The 18414-nt window shown below is 37.2% G+C and overlaps 1 protein-coding gene across 4 annotated transcripts in view; it reads right to left on the minus strand.

The window, feature by feature from the left end:
- Positions 1–1892: 1892 nt before the first annotated feature.
- The window catches only part of UTRN (utrophin), a 350247-nt gene continuing 333725 nt past the window's right edge, over positions 1893–18414 (minus strand). For all 4 annotated transcript variants that reach the window (XM_033054305.2, XM_033054306.2, XM_033054304.2 and 1 more), the window contains 6 exons: positions 15670–15828; positions 15058–15301; positions 8764–8872; positions 7243–7329; positions 4640–4662; positions 1893–4015 (listed from right to left, as the gene is read on the minus strand). In XM_033054305.2, coding sequence (XP_032910196.1) covers positions 4007–4015; positions 4640–4662; positions 7243–7329; positions 8764–8872; positions 15058–15301; positions 15670–15828 — 631 coding nt within the window. In that variant the 3' untranslated portion in view covers positions 1893–4006. The remainder of the gene's footprint in view (positions 4016–4639; positions 4663–7242; positions 7330–8763; positions 8873–15057; positions 15302–15669; positions 15829–18414) is intronic.

Here is an 18414-nt window from a genome sequence, read left to right on the forward strand (position 1 = left end):
ATTCCTCTCTCTTCTGCTGCCTCTACAAATATATAACTAAAATGTTTACTATTTAAAAAATGACAGGTTGTGTGGTTTAATACACGTCTTAATCTAATAGTCTCTTCCTCTTAAGACACATTTATTATTCTCAATACAGAACTTATTTTGACTTGATGTATTGCGATTTCTGTAGTTAAATTCCTTGCTAACTGCTAGATCACTTAAATAATGGTATTTCTCTACAACTTATTTGTTAACCATCCTTTCACAAACTGAGGGAAAAGGTCATCACTTTTACACTTATGTTTGACATTTGTTAGCATTTATGAAAAAAAAAAACCAAACAAATGCCAACAACTAAACATGAAATCAGTGCCCACTGTTATGACAAAGACACAGAATTGTTAGGGCTTTGGATTTTTTTCTCCTTTAAGTGTAGCAATTCTAACACAGTCATTAACATAATTTGCATTAATGTAAATACTTGAAAGCAGCACAAGGTAGAAAACATACTTTCTGAAGAATACTAATGCTGTGGTTCAGCTGAGCATGTTGACTGAAAGCCACCAAAACCTGAACACTAATTTACAGTTCTCCTATTTGACAGGGCTTCATGCATTATTGCTGCTCTGTAATACATATACAGAAAAAGAATATGTATACATAAAAAAGAGAAGTCTGCCTCTCAGTGATCAGATTTACTATCTGTCATGAAACTGAGAAGGATTCCAGACCAAAGATGGAAAACTAGAGAAAATACATAAGATTTATGAAGAAAAAAACACTGCTTCATTTCATTTATGTAAACTCAAACCACACAGTGAAAAAGCTAGGTCATATAAATTGCCTATCACAGCTTGCTCATGTACAGTAATTTCATGAACACAAGCCGCACCGTTTTGACCAAAATTTTGGTGGAAACCCAGAAGTGCGGCTAATAGTCCGGGGTGGCTAATTTGTTAACAAAAATGTGGTATCTGCCCTTGCCTGGTACTGTGCCAGTCCTGTCCCGAGCCAAAACGGTTTGAAATCCATGGTTTCCCGGTGTTCTGACGATGAATCAGAGAACAGGTTATTGCCTGCCTGTGGATGACGGCTTTACTGAGGGGCAGGGGGTGTTATTGGGGTGAGTTACCTCGGCAAGTTCCCTCGGCAATTTGATAAAAGTGTGTGATATTTCTCTGTACTTTTTAAAGTGTTTTCAGTCTTGTGCGGCTGGCTGGACTCACGTGGAAAGCGGTGGGGGGGGGGGGCGCTCGGCTCGCATGGAGAGGGGTGGGGGGCGCTCGGCTCGCATGGAGAGGGGTGGGGGGCGCTTGGCTCACACGGAGAGGGGTGAGGGGGGCGCTCGGCTCGCATGGAGAGGGGTGGGGGGCACTTGGCTCACACGGAGAGGGGTGAGGGGGGCGCTCGGCTCACGTGGATGAGCAGGGTGCCTGTGTCGGCACAGAGCTTGGCCGCTCGCCTGCGCGGCTGAGCTGCTGTTTAAAGGCAACGCGGGTCCGTTGGGAATGCTCGCAAAATGACCGCACTATTGTTCGTGTCTTTTTCGGCTTGTAAATAAAACTTGCAGGGAACGCTGTCGCAGCTATTGTCTGTGTCTTTTTTCGCTTGGAAATAGTGTTTCCAAAGTCAGCAGTAAGCCCTGGCGATCCGCTATTGTGTTACTAAATGACGACTTTGAAAGTTTGCCGCGAACGAAAGTGTGGCTAATATTTGGGTGCGGCTTTTTTATTGACAAAGACATCAACGTTGGTGACACACCAGAAATGCGGTTTATACTCCGTGCAGCTTGTATTCGTGAAATTACTGTATATTAATCTTCAGGATGAAATTTTCAGCATTTAGCAATGAGATGTGCCATCCCTGAAGCTCACAAAATTTGGAAGAACTTCATACTTTTTCTCATGTTACTGCAATATATTCCTTTTATTTATTATTGTCTCATAGGAAGAATGTTACAATGTAGTGTTTGAAGCAGCATTTACTTGGCAGCAGAGGACAAAGGATGCATACAAACACAGGCAGAAAAACAACTTTATACATAACCTCATATTCAGAACAAAAATAAAACCCACCAAATTCACTACTGATTTGTTTTTATACTTATGTTGGGAGTATTCTAAAAGATTCTTTGCCTAGAGAGTTATGTAGCTTGATAAAAGCCAAGTACTTTGCAGAGAACAGAATATAAAGCTATTTCCAATACTACTTAGGAAGATAGGTCTGAGGTAGAAAGGTGGTCATGGCTTTCCTCTTCTGTAAAATGTGGGGTTTTTCCTTCTCAGAATAACTACATTACATTTTAATAGGAGCCAGCGTCTCCTCTTCTCACCTTGGCAATGTTGCTCCACTTGCTCAAGACTAATACTTAGCGCCTGCAAAGCTCTGTAGAAATGCTAAGTCCTACATCACCTTGAGAGGTAAGCACTATCATCCCCATTTTACAGATGGGAAAACAGAGGCAGAGTGGTTAAATAATTTGCTAAAGGGTTTGGAAAGAACTGGCACTGGTGTCAACAGTAGAAGGTGGTCAACACTGTGCCTGAATCCTTGAGCAGCAGCAGCTCAGGAGTAAATACTGTGGATGCAGGACAGTCTGGTTGGCAAAACTTCAAAAAGCCACTAGAAATTCCTGACCTGCTCTTTTAATGTCCCCTAGCATATTTTTAGTAGCAGTTGAGAATTTTACAACTCTTTCAATACTATTTTAAGGGGTTTTTTTCCTTCAGTAATAATTAAGAGCAACACAGCTTTGTTTCTCTTTACTTTACAAAAAAGATATTGCATGCAGTTTTACCAATTAAAGGTATGCCCTAGAATTAAAGCAAGTGTCCATGCAGCATTGTAAACTCTGTGAAGGCATTAATATCTCTTATGATAATCTTTAAACTAGAGATCAGATGATCAGTGACATACTTTCCCACAATTATCCTTATCAAAAGTAATAAAATAAATAAATTATTTTAAAGATAAGGATGATCTACAATATTACAATGCCAAATGATAATATTCAAGTGCATTGCAGTTCTGGGAAAGTTCTGTTGCTGACAGTATTGGAAAGGGCTTTCTAATTGTCTCTTCATTTCCAAGAGGCAGACAAAAGAAAGGGATCTCATAGAAATGAGCTTTACTTCATAGACTGTAAATTCCAAAACTTGAAGCAAGTTTGGCCCAGCAGGGAACAGCAAAGCTTTGTCTCTGAACAAAATTGGGAAGGATTGCACTAACTTAGTTCTTACTAAAACCAACTTAAGCTATCATCTAAGTCCTCTTTTTAGCCATCTCCTGATTCAATGTAAAGTAAAGCTTAAAAAAATAATCCTCCAAATGGAGTGTTGGCTGTAAGTAACAAAAAGGAAGTTAAAAATACCACTTAGGTACATGAGGATGCTAATTATGACTTGAAATGAGAGTTTGCTTAATTGAATTAAAATACTGTATCTTGCACCTAATGATAATTGTTGTTAACCAGCAACAATAATGCAGATTATGGGAACTTCACGTGCCAGTGCTGAAAACGATGCAAGGATATTCTGAAATCTGTGTGGTCAGATGGTTAGTATACAAATAATCAGTACAGAATATTACATGTGTGAGAATATAACTAAGGGTAGTTTACAATGCAAAAGCAAAGAGCTGAAAGGAATGTATAAATGTAACATTTTGCTCCAAACTCCTTATGCAGTTCTCTTTACGATTATCAAAAAGAACGTATATAAAGCCCCTGCCCCTTTTCCCCTGGCTGTATATTTATACAAATCAGTGTCAAATATTCCACTGCTCGTTAATTTACAGTTGCATAGAAAGGGAAGAAGGAAAAACCAAAAGATACTATAAAACAACATCCTTGTCTTTGGGTATTCAGTGTGGTACTGTTTCAAGTAGAACACGCGGTCGGAGCGCACAGCGTGTCCTGGGGTCCCGTGCAGGTTTCTGATGAGGCGGAATGTGCGGCCGGCAGGCTGCAGAACGGGGCTGTGCTGCACGCCAGGAAGCACTGGCTGACATCCCGATGAACACCTCACATCGCCTGATGAGAAACATCAGAACCACGTGTTAGCACTCACAGAAACCTCCAACTGCTCTGGGCTCAGTCAGCTCAGGACTGTCACATCATCTTACAAAACCCCCCTATTTTAGAAATTTACGTGCTTGAGACATGTAGTTAAAAGAAATCTAAGTTTACAATATTGCAGTGTTTTAAGCCCTTGTTCAAGTGGTTGCCTATTAAGTGCCGACAGCTTAATCTAATGCCTAAGGTGCTGTGTGGCTCCTGATCCTTGTGCAGTGGTGCCCACACTCCTGAAAGTGGAGTTGTGGGCACCAGGGCACAAGGACATATGGATGTCTTTGCAAGAACCAGCTCTGATCTTGCAAGCACATCCTGGCTTGAAACTAATTGGCCCAAATAAATGCAAGCTGGTTCCATCTGGATAGCAGTGCAGACCTGCAGCACTGTGGCAGTGCCTGACCTAGTAGAAATTTTTTTACCTGTGATATTCTGAAATCTGGCCTTTCTGATGTATCAATCTAGCTTCCAAAGAGACCTCTAGGTAAAAATGTAGCCCAAAACCACCCCCAGCCCATTTGCTTTAATGGAACTTTTCACTTGCTTTGTTCCCAATGCCTATGCAAATATGTAAACGTTTCATACCTGTGGTCTGCCAGTGAAACTTGCTGCAAATAGAGACAGAAAAGGTTAGAAAATTACATGAGTCTGCATCTTGACAGTTTAAAAACAAAGCTATTATCATGAAAATACATACTACAAAAGAACAAAAATACCTATTTTTAAACAACTAAACATTTAATTAGAAATGTGTTGTGATGGTTTAATTCTTCACAAACTTACAGCATTATAATGATATAATTAATATGAATTGTTTAATTTTCATTATTTGTAGCCATAGAAACTGCTGAGTAATGTATTACAGTATCATTTGTTTAAAATGCTCTGTTCTGGACATCACTCAGATGCATAGACAAGGCTTCTGCACAGTGTTGTACATCTGCCTTCTGAGGATCAATGACATAAATAAGGAAAGAAAAAGAGGCATTATATCCATGATCAGTGGATCTCAAGAACAAAAAAAAACCCCAAAAAACAACAAAACAACAAAATCTGCCATTAAAAGCATTGCTGGCTTTGCAACATGAATAATTGCTTCATAAAAGATATTTGACATATGATTTCAAGATGAATTATAACCTGAAACCCATGAAAACAAAGAAAGCAAGTAAGACAACGATCTCTGTTAGCATAATGCTCAGATGCTAGTAACTCCTTGATGGAGACTGTGGCCATGGCAGAAGAGACAAGTAAAGCAGAGGTTGTGAAGGAAGTTTTTTACTGTTTTTTTTTTTAATTAATAATAGGAAATGAGATGTTACACATGAAGACTATTTTGATAAAATTGAGCTTGGGTATAACAAACAGGCTAAGGATATTACTCGTTAAGGTTATTCTTTAAGGAATACTGTGATTCCTAGAGAGTTCAAGGGATCTACATAATTTAAAGTTTTACAGAACAGATTTGACAAATGTCTGGCCAGGAAGACAGATCCCTCTCAAATGGCCACAAGAAAAGATGATGGACTTAGATGGTCTTTCTTAGCAAAACTCAGAGTCTAATGTACTTTGTTGGGACGGCCAGACTAATAATCCTCATTCTAGGCTTCTAAAGCATTTAAGATATTAATCTGACAGTCAAAAAGATTTACTCCCAAGTAAAAGATGCTATTGAATGACTGAATGACAGCAAACATAAGTAGTACCTACTAGTTAGGGAAAAATTGGTTTAGCCTGACAATGGGGAAAAATCTCGTGAAATTTGGAACTGTACTTTCTTTTAATCTTAAATGCTCAGATAGACTTCACAATATGAAGGAGCCATGGTTTTCACTTGTAGTATTTTCCTGTCTTGTTCAAGGTGTTTGTTCATGGAATCAAAAGAATTTTTTTCTGTTTTCCAGTCCTGGAAAACAGCCATCATTACCAAGCTTGTCCTGAGATAATGCAACCTGCTTTTAAGTTCATTTGGGCCATAGTCACATAGCAAGACAGTAATTTGAAAAACCAAGAACAAATGTTTCAGTTGCATTTTATACTGATTTGTATACACACACACCCTCAAAGTATGCTGAGCAGCTCCACTAGCTGTTGACTTTAAATGAGATGCTCCTTAGAATTACATCTTTAATTTGCAGAACAAGGGGCTCTGAATTGTTGAACTCATCAAAAATCAAAAAGGACAGCTGAAACAAGACCTTTTTTGCTAGAACCTAATTTTCTTTTTCAAAACATGCAAGTTGCTTCTTCTGTGATGCAGCTTGTCACACCCAAACAATGTATGTTCAAGAGATAAAAGGGATATTTTAACAGGGTTCACAAAGTTTATGAAATAGCATAGAGTTGAGTCTTGATGCTTCCAAAAAAGACTGGGCATAAACAGCCACTGTCTGACTTCTGCCTTTTAAAACTGACCATCATTATTACATTTCTTTTGAAACTCTCAACTGATTTGAAAATATATCAAAATTTGCACTACTGTTTTTCTAAGCCAGAAGAGCAGAAATATATATGTAGAGATGTGTATATGTATAAATGTATTTTATAAACCACACCAAAATACAGGAGACAGCTCCTCACTTTTGCAAGTGCAGTGACACTGGAAGGAGGAGGATCAGTGGAAATGTAAGTTAGCTGATACAAGACATGCATAGGAACAAGCTGGTTTTCTTTTTGATCTCTCTTTAATAGACACTGAATAAAACATCAACTTCCAATACATTTAAGCATGGAAAGTTGTTACGTGCTACATTCACAGATTTCCTCTGGTCTATTTAACAACTAGTTCAGTCATTAGTCTAAGGACTAATTGTATAAGGAATTTTTTTTTCAAGGTTTTTTATAAAAACTGCATTCACAAATTCTGAGTCTACATTCACCTAAGTTCTACAAAAGGTTTTTATCAGCAGCTAATGAGATTCTAGATGTCTTTCCCCTCCTGTGGGCACTGCTGAAAATTCCACATTGAGCTACAGGCTCATTTCCACTTAAAACAAGAACATTTATCTACCTTCACAAATAGTGTCTATTGAGGAATTATAAGGGATGGAATTATAGAGCTTGCATATCTACACAAGAAATCCCCCCAGAGATATTTATTTTCCTAGTCAATATCACAGGAATGATTCTTTTTCTTCAAAAGACCACCCCAATTTCAACATTCCAGAGATATATTTTGCTAAACTTACAGCAGCAAGCTGGAAATGTGTTGTTGATTTGCTCCATAACATCTGTTAGATCTGTGTTCGTATCATGAGGTGGAACTAACAAGTCATCTGTGGATACAACAAACGAATTTTGTAACAAGAGGAGAAAAAACCAAAAAAGGACAGCAACATTCTAAAAGGCATTCTTAGCCAACCTTCTAGTTAATTACTCCTTTATATTTCAAGGGAAAACAGTACCTGAAGCCTTTGTAATGTGTACGAACTATCATTAGTAATTGCCAGCCTTGGGAGAGGACGTGAAAGTTACATTATTGATTTTTCAGTCAAACTCATTTATCTTTTATTAAAACTTAAACATTGCATCCAGGATTTAGCTAATAGTTGCCAGCAAGGAACAGTATACAAAAATGTATGGTTAAAATAAATAAAATTACAAGATGAGGGAATGAAACTTGGTAGCTACTCTCTTAAAATTCTGTTCCAATTGCAGATGATTTGTCATGTAAATTTCAGAGTGAATAAACATTCTTTCTCTGAAAAAATCCCAACATTTATCTTCTAGATGGTCTTTGTTCAATATATACCAGCTAAAATCCTCATTGCCATCTTTTTGAAAAATGATGCTTAAAATTAGCCAAGAGAATGGTTAGGGAATATAACTGGCTATGTTGTTGGCAGTGTTATTGGACAGCATCTTTCATACTGCATCTTTTCACTGCATGAAATCAGACTCCAAGAAGTTTCATGTTTTTCCAGATAAAATGAAAACATATGTTAATGTTAAATGAAAAATTTCAGTATGTAAGAGAATATTTTTCCTGTTTTTACAGAAACAAAATAATATTTAATCTATAATACAAGGCTTAAAAACAAAAACAGGAGGAAATTTTACCTAAAATAATTTGAGAAAAATATTTTCCCTCTTCCCCTGCTTTTGACTGTGCAATGGTCTGTAGTTATTTCTGCTAACTCCCAGTGAAATTAATGAGTTCTGATACCAGAGAATTTAAAATAATCTTTCAAGAGAGAAATCCCTTTATGTGCAGAGCCTATACCCATAAATATTTAATTACTGCTAAAGATGTGAACCTTTTGGGAGTGGGAACATCAAAATACCAGGATAAGCAGAGGTTACACAAGAATTTTTAAAGCAGCAAGTGTAGATTACGTGATTTGGACATTTAGTCCTGTATCTGACAGAATACTTGGGTCCAGGTGTGTACTGTAGGACAAACAGCTCTTGGCCACTTCAGCCCAAAGAAGTCTGGTTCCCCTTTCAGTGAGGATGGATTTGCCTAGTAAATTCCTTTGGTCAGTATAGATGGAACCAAGGAGTCTATCAACAAAAGTCTGTAATCACATGGGTTCTTAGGATACTGCAGCTCTTCCCAAGCGTGAGGAAGCAACAGCTCCAGCTGCACTGAGCCAGAAGCACCGCAAAGATCCACTCCTTTTGATTTACAAATCTTTCCAGAAGCACCAACAAACCTATCTAGTAATCACCTCTGGCCTCATGAGCACATATCTGATCAGAACACCCACCTGTCTGATGGAACTGTGAGCTGCTGTCCTGCTCCAGTGGGAAGCCAAGGGCAGAGTGCTGGGGGGATGCACAGGGGAAGGTGCCGTTGACCCGGGAGTCTGACTCAGGCTACATTAAACACAAGAAGACATAAATTCATGTTACTTGTATCCACATAATTTCATTGTAAGCTGGTATGCAGCCATCTTGTTCCTTTCTTTTTTTGTGTGTGTGCTCTTTCTTGTTTGCTCTCCAAAGCTGGTTTAGGTCCATACAACTGATGAGGAGTAAAAAAAAAAACAAAACATCAAACCAAGAACTTGTTAAAAGAAAATTTAGACTTAAGAACAGTTCTTACAGACTCCAGTTGATGGTCTTGTTGAAAACAATGTTCTGCTGCATCACAAAAATGTACAATACACACAGTATGCCAAGGTTCCCAGCCCAGCTCTGCAAAAAGACTACAGAGTGGGATTATTTAGATTGTATTTATCTGCATGGGTATATATACACAAATACACACACAAACAGAACATTCAGCTAGGGGCCCATAAAAAGCTTTACAAGGATGACTATGCATTCTTCGAAACAACTGTTCAATCATGAACAGATTTGCAGAACTCCAGAATCAAGTGAACACTCAAGATAGATCCAAAACAACTTCATTAAATCTAAAAAGTGGTACCCAGCCATCACTCCTGCTGCTGCTGATTCTCAACCATGTGAAAGACACCAAATTTGCAAGAATTTGTACTATGTAAAAATTTGTGTTACGTAAACTTCTGAAAATTCTGAGAAATAACTTATATACTTTGAAAAGAAGCTTTTCTGAACTATTAAAATCACTTGAAGAATCACTGAAATCAATATTACATTTAACTTTAACCATGTGTGTGAGATTACATTTAAGTATACATATATGGACAGAATATAAGAAAAGGCCAGAGCAGCTCAGAAATATTGGAAGGGACCTTATTCACACATTTTCCCCTTCTTTTCCTTCTTTTAAAAATTCTTTCCAGGTAGATACTAGCAATACAGTATTTGAGCTCCAGAAGTGATTGTTCTGGGGGAAAAAAAAAAAAAAAGTAAAATATTTGCCTCTGATGCAGATATAGCTGAAATTGTTGCTGCTATCACTTATCTTTTCGATTGCAAATTATGAAATTACTTCTGAACAGCTTAAGGAGCAGGTTATTTAAGTAAATCCATCAAAGGCAGATAGTGAAATAATACAGAAGATCATTGCTTTTAAGGTCTTTCTGAAACTGAGCAAGTACCTAGAATATCTGTGAGACTTGATGTAGAGTTAGAATACAGAACGGCTGTTAATTTATGCAAAAGTTTACTCCTTTGTGCTTCACAGCCTTAACTAAAATAGTCAGTTTCTTGAGATAGCTTCCAACTTAACAAAAACAATCTTCAATAAAACTCCTCTAAATCTCATCTCTTTCAGCATGACAGTACTAAAGGCCAGCTTTGACTAAAAGAATAAACCAAGAAATATTAGTCTGCATAGGAGACAAAGAAAAATGGAAATGTTTTCAAGCCAGAGAAGGATTTTACTGTCAAGACACTTCTATGAACAGTGAATTACTATCAGGTAGTTAAGTAATTTGCTGCTCAGTACCAGGCTTCAATCCAGCTAAAGAGTCTAAGTAAAATGAGGGTGGTGATTTTAAATCACAGAAGCCTGGGATAACTTAACCCAGGCAATTCTGTATTGCCAGGAACCACCGTCTGAAATGTTAGAGCTGTAATGGCAAAGAGAGGAAGCAAATTCTCCCTTCAATACAGAAGAACAAAACTAACTCCAGCAGTGGAGTCATTGCTTGCCCACCCCACAAACAGATGAACAGAGAGAATATGAATCATTCAAAATGCAAATTTGCACCTGGAGTAAATCTCTGCCTCTGGTCCTGTTCAAGTAGCAACTATGAATAAATTGTGCACACATGAATGAGGGTGAATGAGAAGATCTGTGTTGGACATTAAAAACTGCAGCACAGACATAGGCTCAGTCAAGGATAGCAAGGCACTGCAAAGTCAACAGTTCGTGTTGATAGACAGAAATTAAATGCCTACAAACTCAGGTAATGAGTTAGTCAAGGTACCACTTAGTAGCTCTATTGTATGTGATAAAAGAGCACTGCAGAGCACAAGGACCCTCAGTGGATAAACTGAGAGAAAACAAAACATACTTGAAATACCTTACATGGATGTACCATCTACTGTTGCAGCAGTCAGAATGAAACATTGCAGCTGGATTTAAAAACAAGTCAAAAAACCATCTTATCAGATAGCAGTGCCTGATTACTTCATTTTCATTTAAATATACTGATAAATGTTACACTGCATAGTTCCAGTGACTGCAATAAAAAGAAAAGCTTAAACAAACCAAACTCTTCTTTCAAATTAAGGACAATATTGTTAAGCAGCTGAAGAGTGGGGTTTGGAGCAGAAAGTGAAGGTTTGTGGCAGTGTTATAATTGCCTTAATATAATAATCAGATACTGGAAAATGTTAAATGCAAACCAGTTGAGGATATAGATATATCAGCATGCATTTACATGATTTAACAATATTATTGTTAGACAACTTGAGAAAAATAACAGTAGAAAATCACATTCTGACTCCAACTATGTAACACCTACAAAATATGAGGACTTCCATCCTAACCCACTTCCAATATCATGAAGTTAATGTATTCTTATTCAATACAACTCAGCAGACAACCCTTAAGCCAGAAACTAAAAGCAAATAGCTCTAGATGTTATTATACACCTGCTGCTTCTTCTTGAAAGAAATAAAAGCAGGGATACTGAGCATACCCCTGTAGGGATGAGGGACAGGTTTCCAACTCCAGTCTCAGGGAGTTTTCAGACTACTTTTTAGGTAAAATCTAGCAAAAAATATGAAGGGACAAATATGTCCTTCTCCAGACAACTCTGAAATTGTGGTTTTGCTTCTGTATTACAGCAGTTTTTAATGTACTTCAAAGAAGATATTTGTTTCAACCAATTTTAATCTACAGCACCTTATTTCACTGTGCCTCCTGCTGGTGTCTTTTCCAAAGAAGAGCCTGAAGTGATCTGTGGCTAATGGATAGCTAAGACATACCTGTTCTGTTCTTGACTTCTGCTGCTTTTGGTAAAAAACAAACTAAACCTCAGTGTCCCCAATCTGAATCACAAGAAACCTCAAAAATGCCAATTTTACCACAACATTCATTACAAATGTTTCTTCTTGCTCCAGAATTTTTTTCCCAGCTACAAAAGAAACAAACTCTCATGCACTCTTCTGATAAAGCTCCTCTGCTTTCAGCTGGAGAGGGAGTTGCAGCCCCTATTTACTCTGTCTGATCATAGAGCTGTTGACAGATGATTTTAGCTCCCACTAACTTCAATATCAAATCCAATATGAAACCTCTTTTCAGCAGCTCAGAGAAAACCGAGAAAAATCCAAACAGACTTTAAATGCCCTTCATAATAGCTCTCACTTTGACTTTGCAAATGCAGTATCTGTAAAGGCTGAAGAAAGAAAAATGAGAATGGATTCTTTGTTTTTTCTCTGTCTGATTAACATGTTGGTATCAAAGCTGTCACATGCCAGTTCTTTTTCACCTTCCTCTTTGGCACCCTAATCAATCAGGCAGACAAAAATGACAACATTCTGTGACAGCTACCAATCCTTTGGGCTTGCTAAAATAAAAATAGTATGGTAACCTCAGAATTGTAACCTGAAGTAGACAAATGTGCAGTGAGGATGCATGCAATTTTCTGCTAAAGATGCTCTCTAAAGAATGTCCTAGAATGCTCTCATCTAGATTAAGCAGTTACTACATGAAAGTTTCCAAATTTCATTAACTCTCTGCCCTAATATTGGTGTATAGACAGACTTACTCCAATTTTTTAGAGAATAAAAAAGCCCTCAGCCCCTATTTTATACTCAGTGGTAGAAAACACCAGTCAGGAGGCTAGTGGAGAAGAGAAATGGGGAGACTTGCTGTTGATAGAATAGACAAACAGAGATGGTATGAAATGCCAGCCATGGCAAAGACACTGCTGCAAGACAGTTGTCCTTTAATACTAGGAATTATACTGTTGTTATATATTTTGAGATTGGGACTTATGAGCATCTTTCTTGCAAATCATCCATCTCATTAATAAGAAAAGGTATTCCTGTTATCCACTAAAATTAACTGGGACAGCCAGTAAAAGCCAAAGAAACAAATAAATGTGAAAAGGCTTTCAATAAATGCCTTCCCCAAGTAGTGAAAGAGATAAAAGCATTCCTAAAAGGTAGTGGCCAAGCTGATAGAACAACAAACATGCTGAAAAGTGGTCATTTTTTCAGAAAGGGGGCAGTAATGGAAATCAGTGTTGCTTCATAATTCTATTAATGTCAACATAAATTTCAAAGAACATTACTAAAAAAATTCAAATTATTAAAAATTTCTGAATCTCCATCAAGGGAGTAGTTTCAACATTCTGGAAGCAACTTGCAAAACATCCAGTAAATTATGTAATGATATGTATAGAAAGGCATATTGAAAAGCCACAGATATGTTATAAAAGAAATAATGCAGACCTTCTCATATACTTGACTTTGTACAAGCCACTTTATTAAATGACAGAGGAGAAACAAAGACCTTAGGAAATAATACTTGGAACAATCAGAAGCATGGCATGACTCCCACAGAGACAGGACAATGTGGACAGAAAGCAAAAGAGCAACAGTATACAGTAAAAGAGGTATAAACAGACAGAAATATTAAAAAAAAGGTCACCTCTATTCTACTTTACCCCATCTGAACTCAAAAGCTGCAGAATGCCTAGAAAATTCTGCCCAAAGGCAGAATTGATAAGAAAGAATTACTGTCCCTTCTCCCACCCACTTTATCACAAGAAAAACATATACTCCAAAGGTCTTACTAGCAGTGGCATAAGGATTCCAAAAATATTACAAAATTGTGATATCATCCTAAGATCATTAGAGGACAAAAATGTTTTTAAGGGGTGAATAGGTTTCTGCTCTAAGCACTAAGGTGCAAGTGACCATGGGTTTGGCAGAACTTCTGTGTTCTATTCAGTCAGGTTTCTCTGCAGATTTTAAACCCTTCTCTAAAAGACCAAGTATTGGCCAAATACCCCAAGATCCTTACTTTATAAATTATTATTAACAGTGCACCAGTTGCTATCTTCCCTGTGAAACATTACAGTTACTCAAATACTGATTAAAATGCTAGAATAACAGTGGCAACAAAATTTACTCTGCTAGAGGAGTAGGGAAGTAATTGGAACAGATGCATCTTAATCCTATTCAGACAAAACTGCCTAGAAAAAATGACAGTCAGCCAGTGAAACAAACAACCAATACCTTAATCTCTGTAATAAGAGTATCATCTACAGCAAGAACTTAGGCCATTTTAATACCTGGTTTATGTAGCCTATTTCTTGACTTAGTTAAATCCTCTACTACATACAGCCAGTCATCTGACTCATAGAAGGCAGGAAACACTTGTCTCATTGCACTGTGACCCAAATGTAATGATTAGTTACAAGGAAACATTCACACAAATTTATCTTCATTACTCAAGCTTCCCCACATGATATAGTACAAACTACCATCTCTAACAACACCTGGTATATGCTGCTCCTGTTATTTCAAAGGCAGGGGTGCACATGCTGACTTCCAAAGCAATCTGCATTCCTTCTGCCAACAAGGAAACCCTATGATCTCCAGCTACCAGCACTTGCTAAAAGGCTCTTACCTCCAGCATTTACTTCTGTGAAAGACCACTTGGCTGTAGCTTATTGGTCTAAATACTCAAGAGGAACTGGAGTTTAATGTAATTACTTGCTTCTTTGTATTTCAGACATGTATCTTTGGCCATCTGTCTCTGGCATGCTAAGAGATGTCTGAGTGACTAACTGTGACAACAAATAAACATTTAAGGAAAGCATCTTGTAAAACTGAAGTCAAACATGGGATATGGCTGGCATCATTAATTGGAGTAGGGTATATATTTTCTTCTCATGCTTTTTAATTAATGAAAACCTATTGCTCTTGTTTGTGTTATTCTCAGTGTTTCCTAAGTTCCCATGATTACTCCAGCACTTGCAATCATTTTCTGCTCATTTGACATTAACTATGGGTTATACTGAAGGGTAAGAAAAAATATCTCATTAGAAATGATTGATTGCAACAGACCAACGATGCATGGTGAAAATATCTGCAGTGAAATGTCAATGCCTTAGCTCCACCAAGAAATCCACCCTGCAGAAACAGTGTGGGGCAAAGTGTACAAGTACCTGCTCGAGCAGCTGCCGTAGCCGGTGAAGCTGAGACTCCAACTGTTTATTGTGATCTTCCAATATTTGCATCCTTGCTTCCAGGCGGCCTTTATGCTGCCTCAGGAGTTTAGCTTCAGCAATGAGTTCAGCATCTTCAGAAGCATGCTGAGGGGACACAACAGAGTCAGGGGGTGATGCAAGAGGGTTTATTCCTCTCCGAAGATGTTGCTCCTTTAGTTGCTCATATTCTATCTGCAGACACCTGCGATATTGAAAAGTGGAGGAGAATGATGACTTAATCAAGTAAATGAAAATAAAAGACTTCTTCAAGCAGTGTTAGCATATCCAACTAACAACATAAATAGCTCAATGTCTTGACTTGCGTTTTATTGGGGGTAGAAAAAATAGCAGTGAAGTCAAAGTGAAAGTAATTTATTTCTTCACAGACACCTCCCTCTTCTATCTAACAGAGCCAGGCTATGCATAACATATGCCTTGATTGTGGATTGTTTGGGGTTTTTTGCCAAAATCATGACTTCTAGGTCTTTCTCATCTTCAACAGAGTGCATGCACTATGGCTCAAACAACAACAAAACGGCAATTCAGACACCAGTAGGATGATAATGAGACCTTTGCTCTTCCTCAAGGTCAGCAATTATACGCTCCAACTCTCCCCGTTCTTCCTTCTCCACTGATTTGAGTATCTGAGCAGGACTCTGTGGCTGACTCACAGGTGACTCTCCTCCCAGTGTCTGACAATACTGCTGGATAAGGGCATGCTCATCCTCTCTGAAACAACAAAACAACACACATAAAGACAGAGCAGTAAAACATTTATTATGTGAGCAAACATCTCTATCAAGCTGAGGGATTTTGTTTGTTTATGGAAAAGGACTAAGGGAGATGAAATTTAGCCTAAAAAACATACTTAAAGAAAACCATATAAACATACAACGCACAGGAAAAAAACACATTCATCTGTAGTAAAGGATTAGTTTAGTTTAATCTATGCATAAAGAACAAATGCTGCTAGTGGTTCAAAAAGAAAGAGTGAAAACAAGAATCAGTGGTTTGAAAAGAAACAGCAATCAGTCAAATCAGCAATCAAAGATGACTGATTTGAAATGCGTTAAAAATAAATAAAGAAGCATCTTCTAGATCCATTTTTTAACAATAATGACATTTTTTTAATTTTTAAGAGATAATTTTGGTTTGCTCAATTTACCTAATAAAATTAGAGAAAAAAGTTGCATTTTTCTCCCCCTATTTTGATACACACATACATTACCTTGAAATTCTGCATTGGTAATAGATTTCCTTCTTAGAGATTCAGGGACAGAAAATAACTATAACACTGTCCTCCTCCTGACTCACATGAAATTACTTTCTGGTAAGGAGATACAGAAGTCCTGACACTTTCAATTATGCTTTAATACCCAAGAGAATTTGGTTTTGTATAGATGTGCCTTACTTTCCAAGTTGCTGGCTTTTCTCCATAAATAAAGTCAGATGGATAGAAAGTGAAAGATACCACATCTTAAAACTAGTTTGCTTGCTTGGTTACTCAAGAAGGATAAATCAACAACTGAAAAACATATACTGCTCATTATTTAAGAGAGAAATTGCTGCAGCAGTATAAATGCTGAAGAAAACTTTCCTTAAATGATCTCCTTTAATTGACTACAAACCAGACACTGCACATCTTATAACACCATGAAGTACTGGTACAAATTTTACCCTAAGGATCTCCTACAGTTAAAGCATCATCGTCAGAGTAGAGTGACACACACATAGGCAGTATATACACACATATGCAGATATTATTTAGAAAAGAGACTTTTCCACATTAAAAATATTTTGTGTGCTAACTTTTTTCCTCCTATTGTTGGGGAAAATTTGGGAGCTGTGAATTCTGTTATCCACCAGTTATAGAATGAAAAATATCCTCAAGGACTGCCTTTGAAAGCATATGCAAAAAAATCAGAAGTTCATTGCATGCATGAAAAGTATTTCTTTTCAAAATAAAAGTGTAATGGAGATTTTCAGGAGGCTTTTAAAAATTTCCTGTCAGGCAATTTAATATCTTGCATCACAGAATTTCCAAATGTACCTTCTCATTTGAATGAACAGTAAAACCAGTTATTTAGAAAAGTATTCCCTGTAAGAAACAGCAGGTATTTCTGTGGTGAGAAAGAGTATAAATAAATGCATGTACAAGTATAAAACCCATTAGATGTCTTGCAGGCCATGCATATGTATTGGGGGGTTCCTCATAAATAAGTTCAAACTCTTGGGACAAAAGGAGAAAATGCACGTGACAGGGACACACAAGAGTTGCCTAAACTGTGTAAAGAAAAATATTACTTTATCCTGTTAAGCTAAGATTTTTTTGTTAGCTCAGTATATCAATTTAAAAGCATCATCAGTATTAGAAGCAAGATAAAATAGCCAAAGATTTAATAAATCCTGATTCCTGGCGTGTCTCTCTTGGAAAAGTACTTCTATCATTTAGCAAAATGCTTTGCTTTGTTGTAGTACTGCCTAAGACAAAATTTGTACTGAAGACTAATCTCATGGTAGAACAGCACCAAATTATTTCTTCCCAAGGATAACTACTCACTATCTACCCAAAGCTATCAAGTGGCTTCCACTTTCCAGTCATCAAGACTTGAAAATTTGGACTTGTGCAAAGAAATGTACATCAAGTAATGCTGTGCCTGCTGGAAAAAATCCAGACAAGCAAAAATATAGCCTGTGCCAGTTCTGCCTACTTATTTAATAAGTTTTGCTTTTAAAAATGAGTAGAAAGTTTAAAGAAAATAATATACATTCACTTATTTCTTAGCTGTCTTGGCTGTACTACTTGTCAGTACTACATTTATGAGAAGAAATGACAATGGATCTTCCATGCAAATGAATAAATTTAATGAATTTTTCATTAATACTTATATATACAGAGTGAGAATGAGTTAAATGAATTTGGGGTTGCATGTGCATTTATGCCCTTAAAAAAAAAAAAAATGACATCCAAGAGTGCTAGCTGCAAAAGAAACAGAAAGAAACAGACCAGTGTTCCTTTTCCCCCCTTATCTACAAAACAAAACAAATAAAAAGCCTTTAACTGCTTTTATCTTCTTCACTACTTGAGTGATCCCAGGGAAATTCGTAGTCACTATTGTTTTTCAGTAATACTTCATGTCTACTTAAAATGAAAACAAAGGCTAGTGTAGTTAATGGAGTTTGGATCAGGTCCCAACGTGATAATTAAAACATCATTGTACTTCTATACCCTTTAGTCATCCTGATAATAATACCCTAACTTTTTTAGCAAATTTTTTGCCAAAGTGATGTAACCCCTCTGGGGGTTTCAACAGC

Source organism: Catharus ustulatus, chromosome 3 (assembly GCF_009819885.2).
Source record: "Catharus ustulatus isolate bCatUst1 chromosome 3, bCatUst1.pri.v2, whole genome shotgun sequence".
Lineage (NCBI taxonomy): Eukaryota > Metazoa > Chordata > Aves > Passeriformes > Turdidae > Catharus > Catharus ustulatus.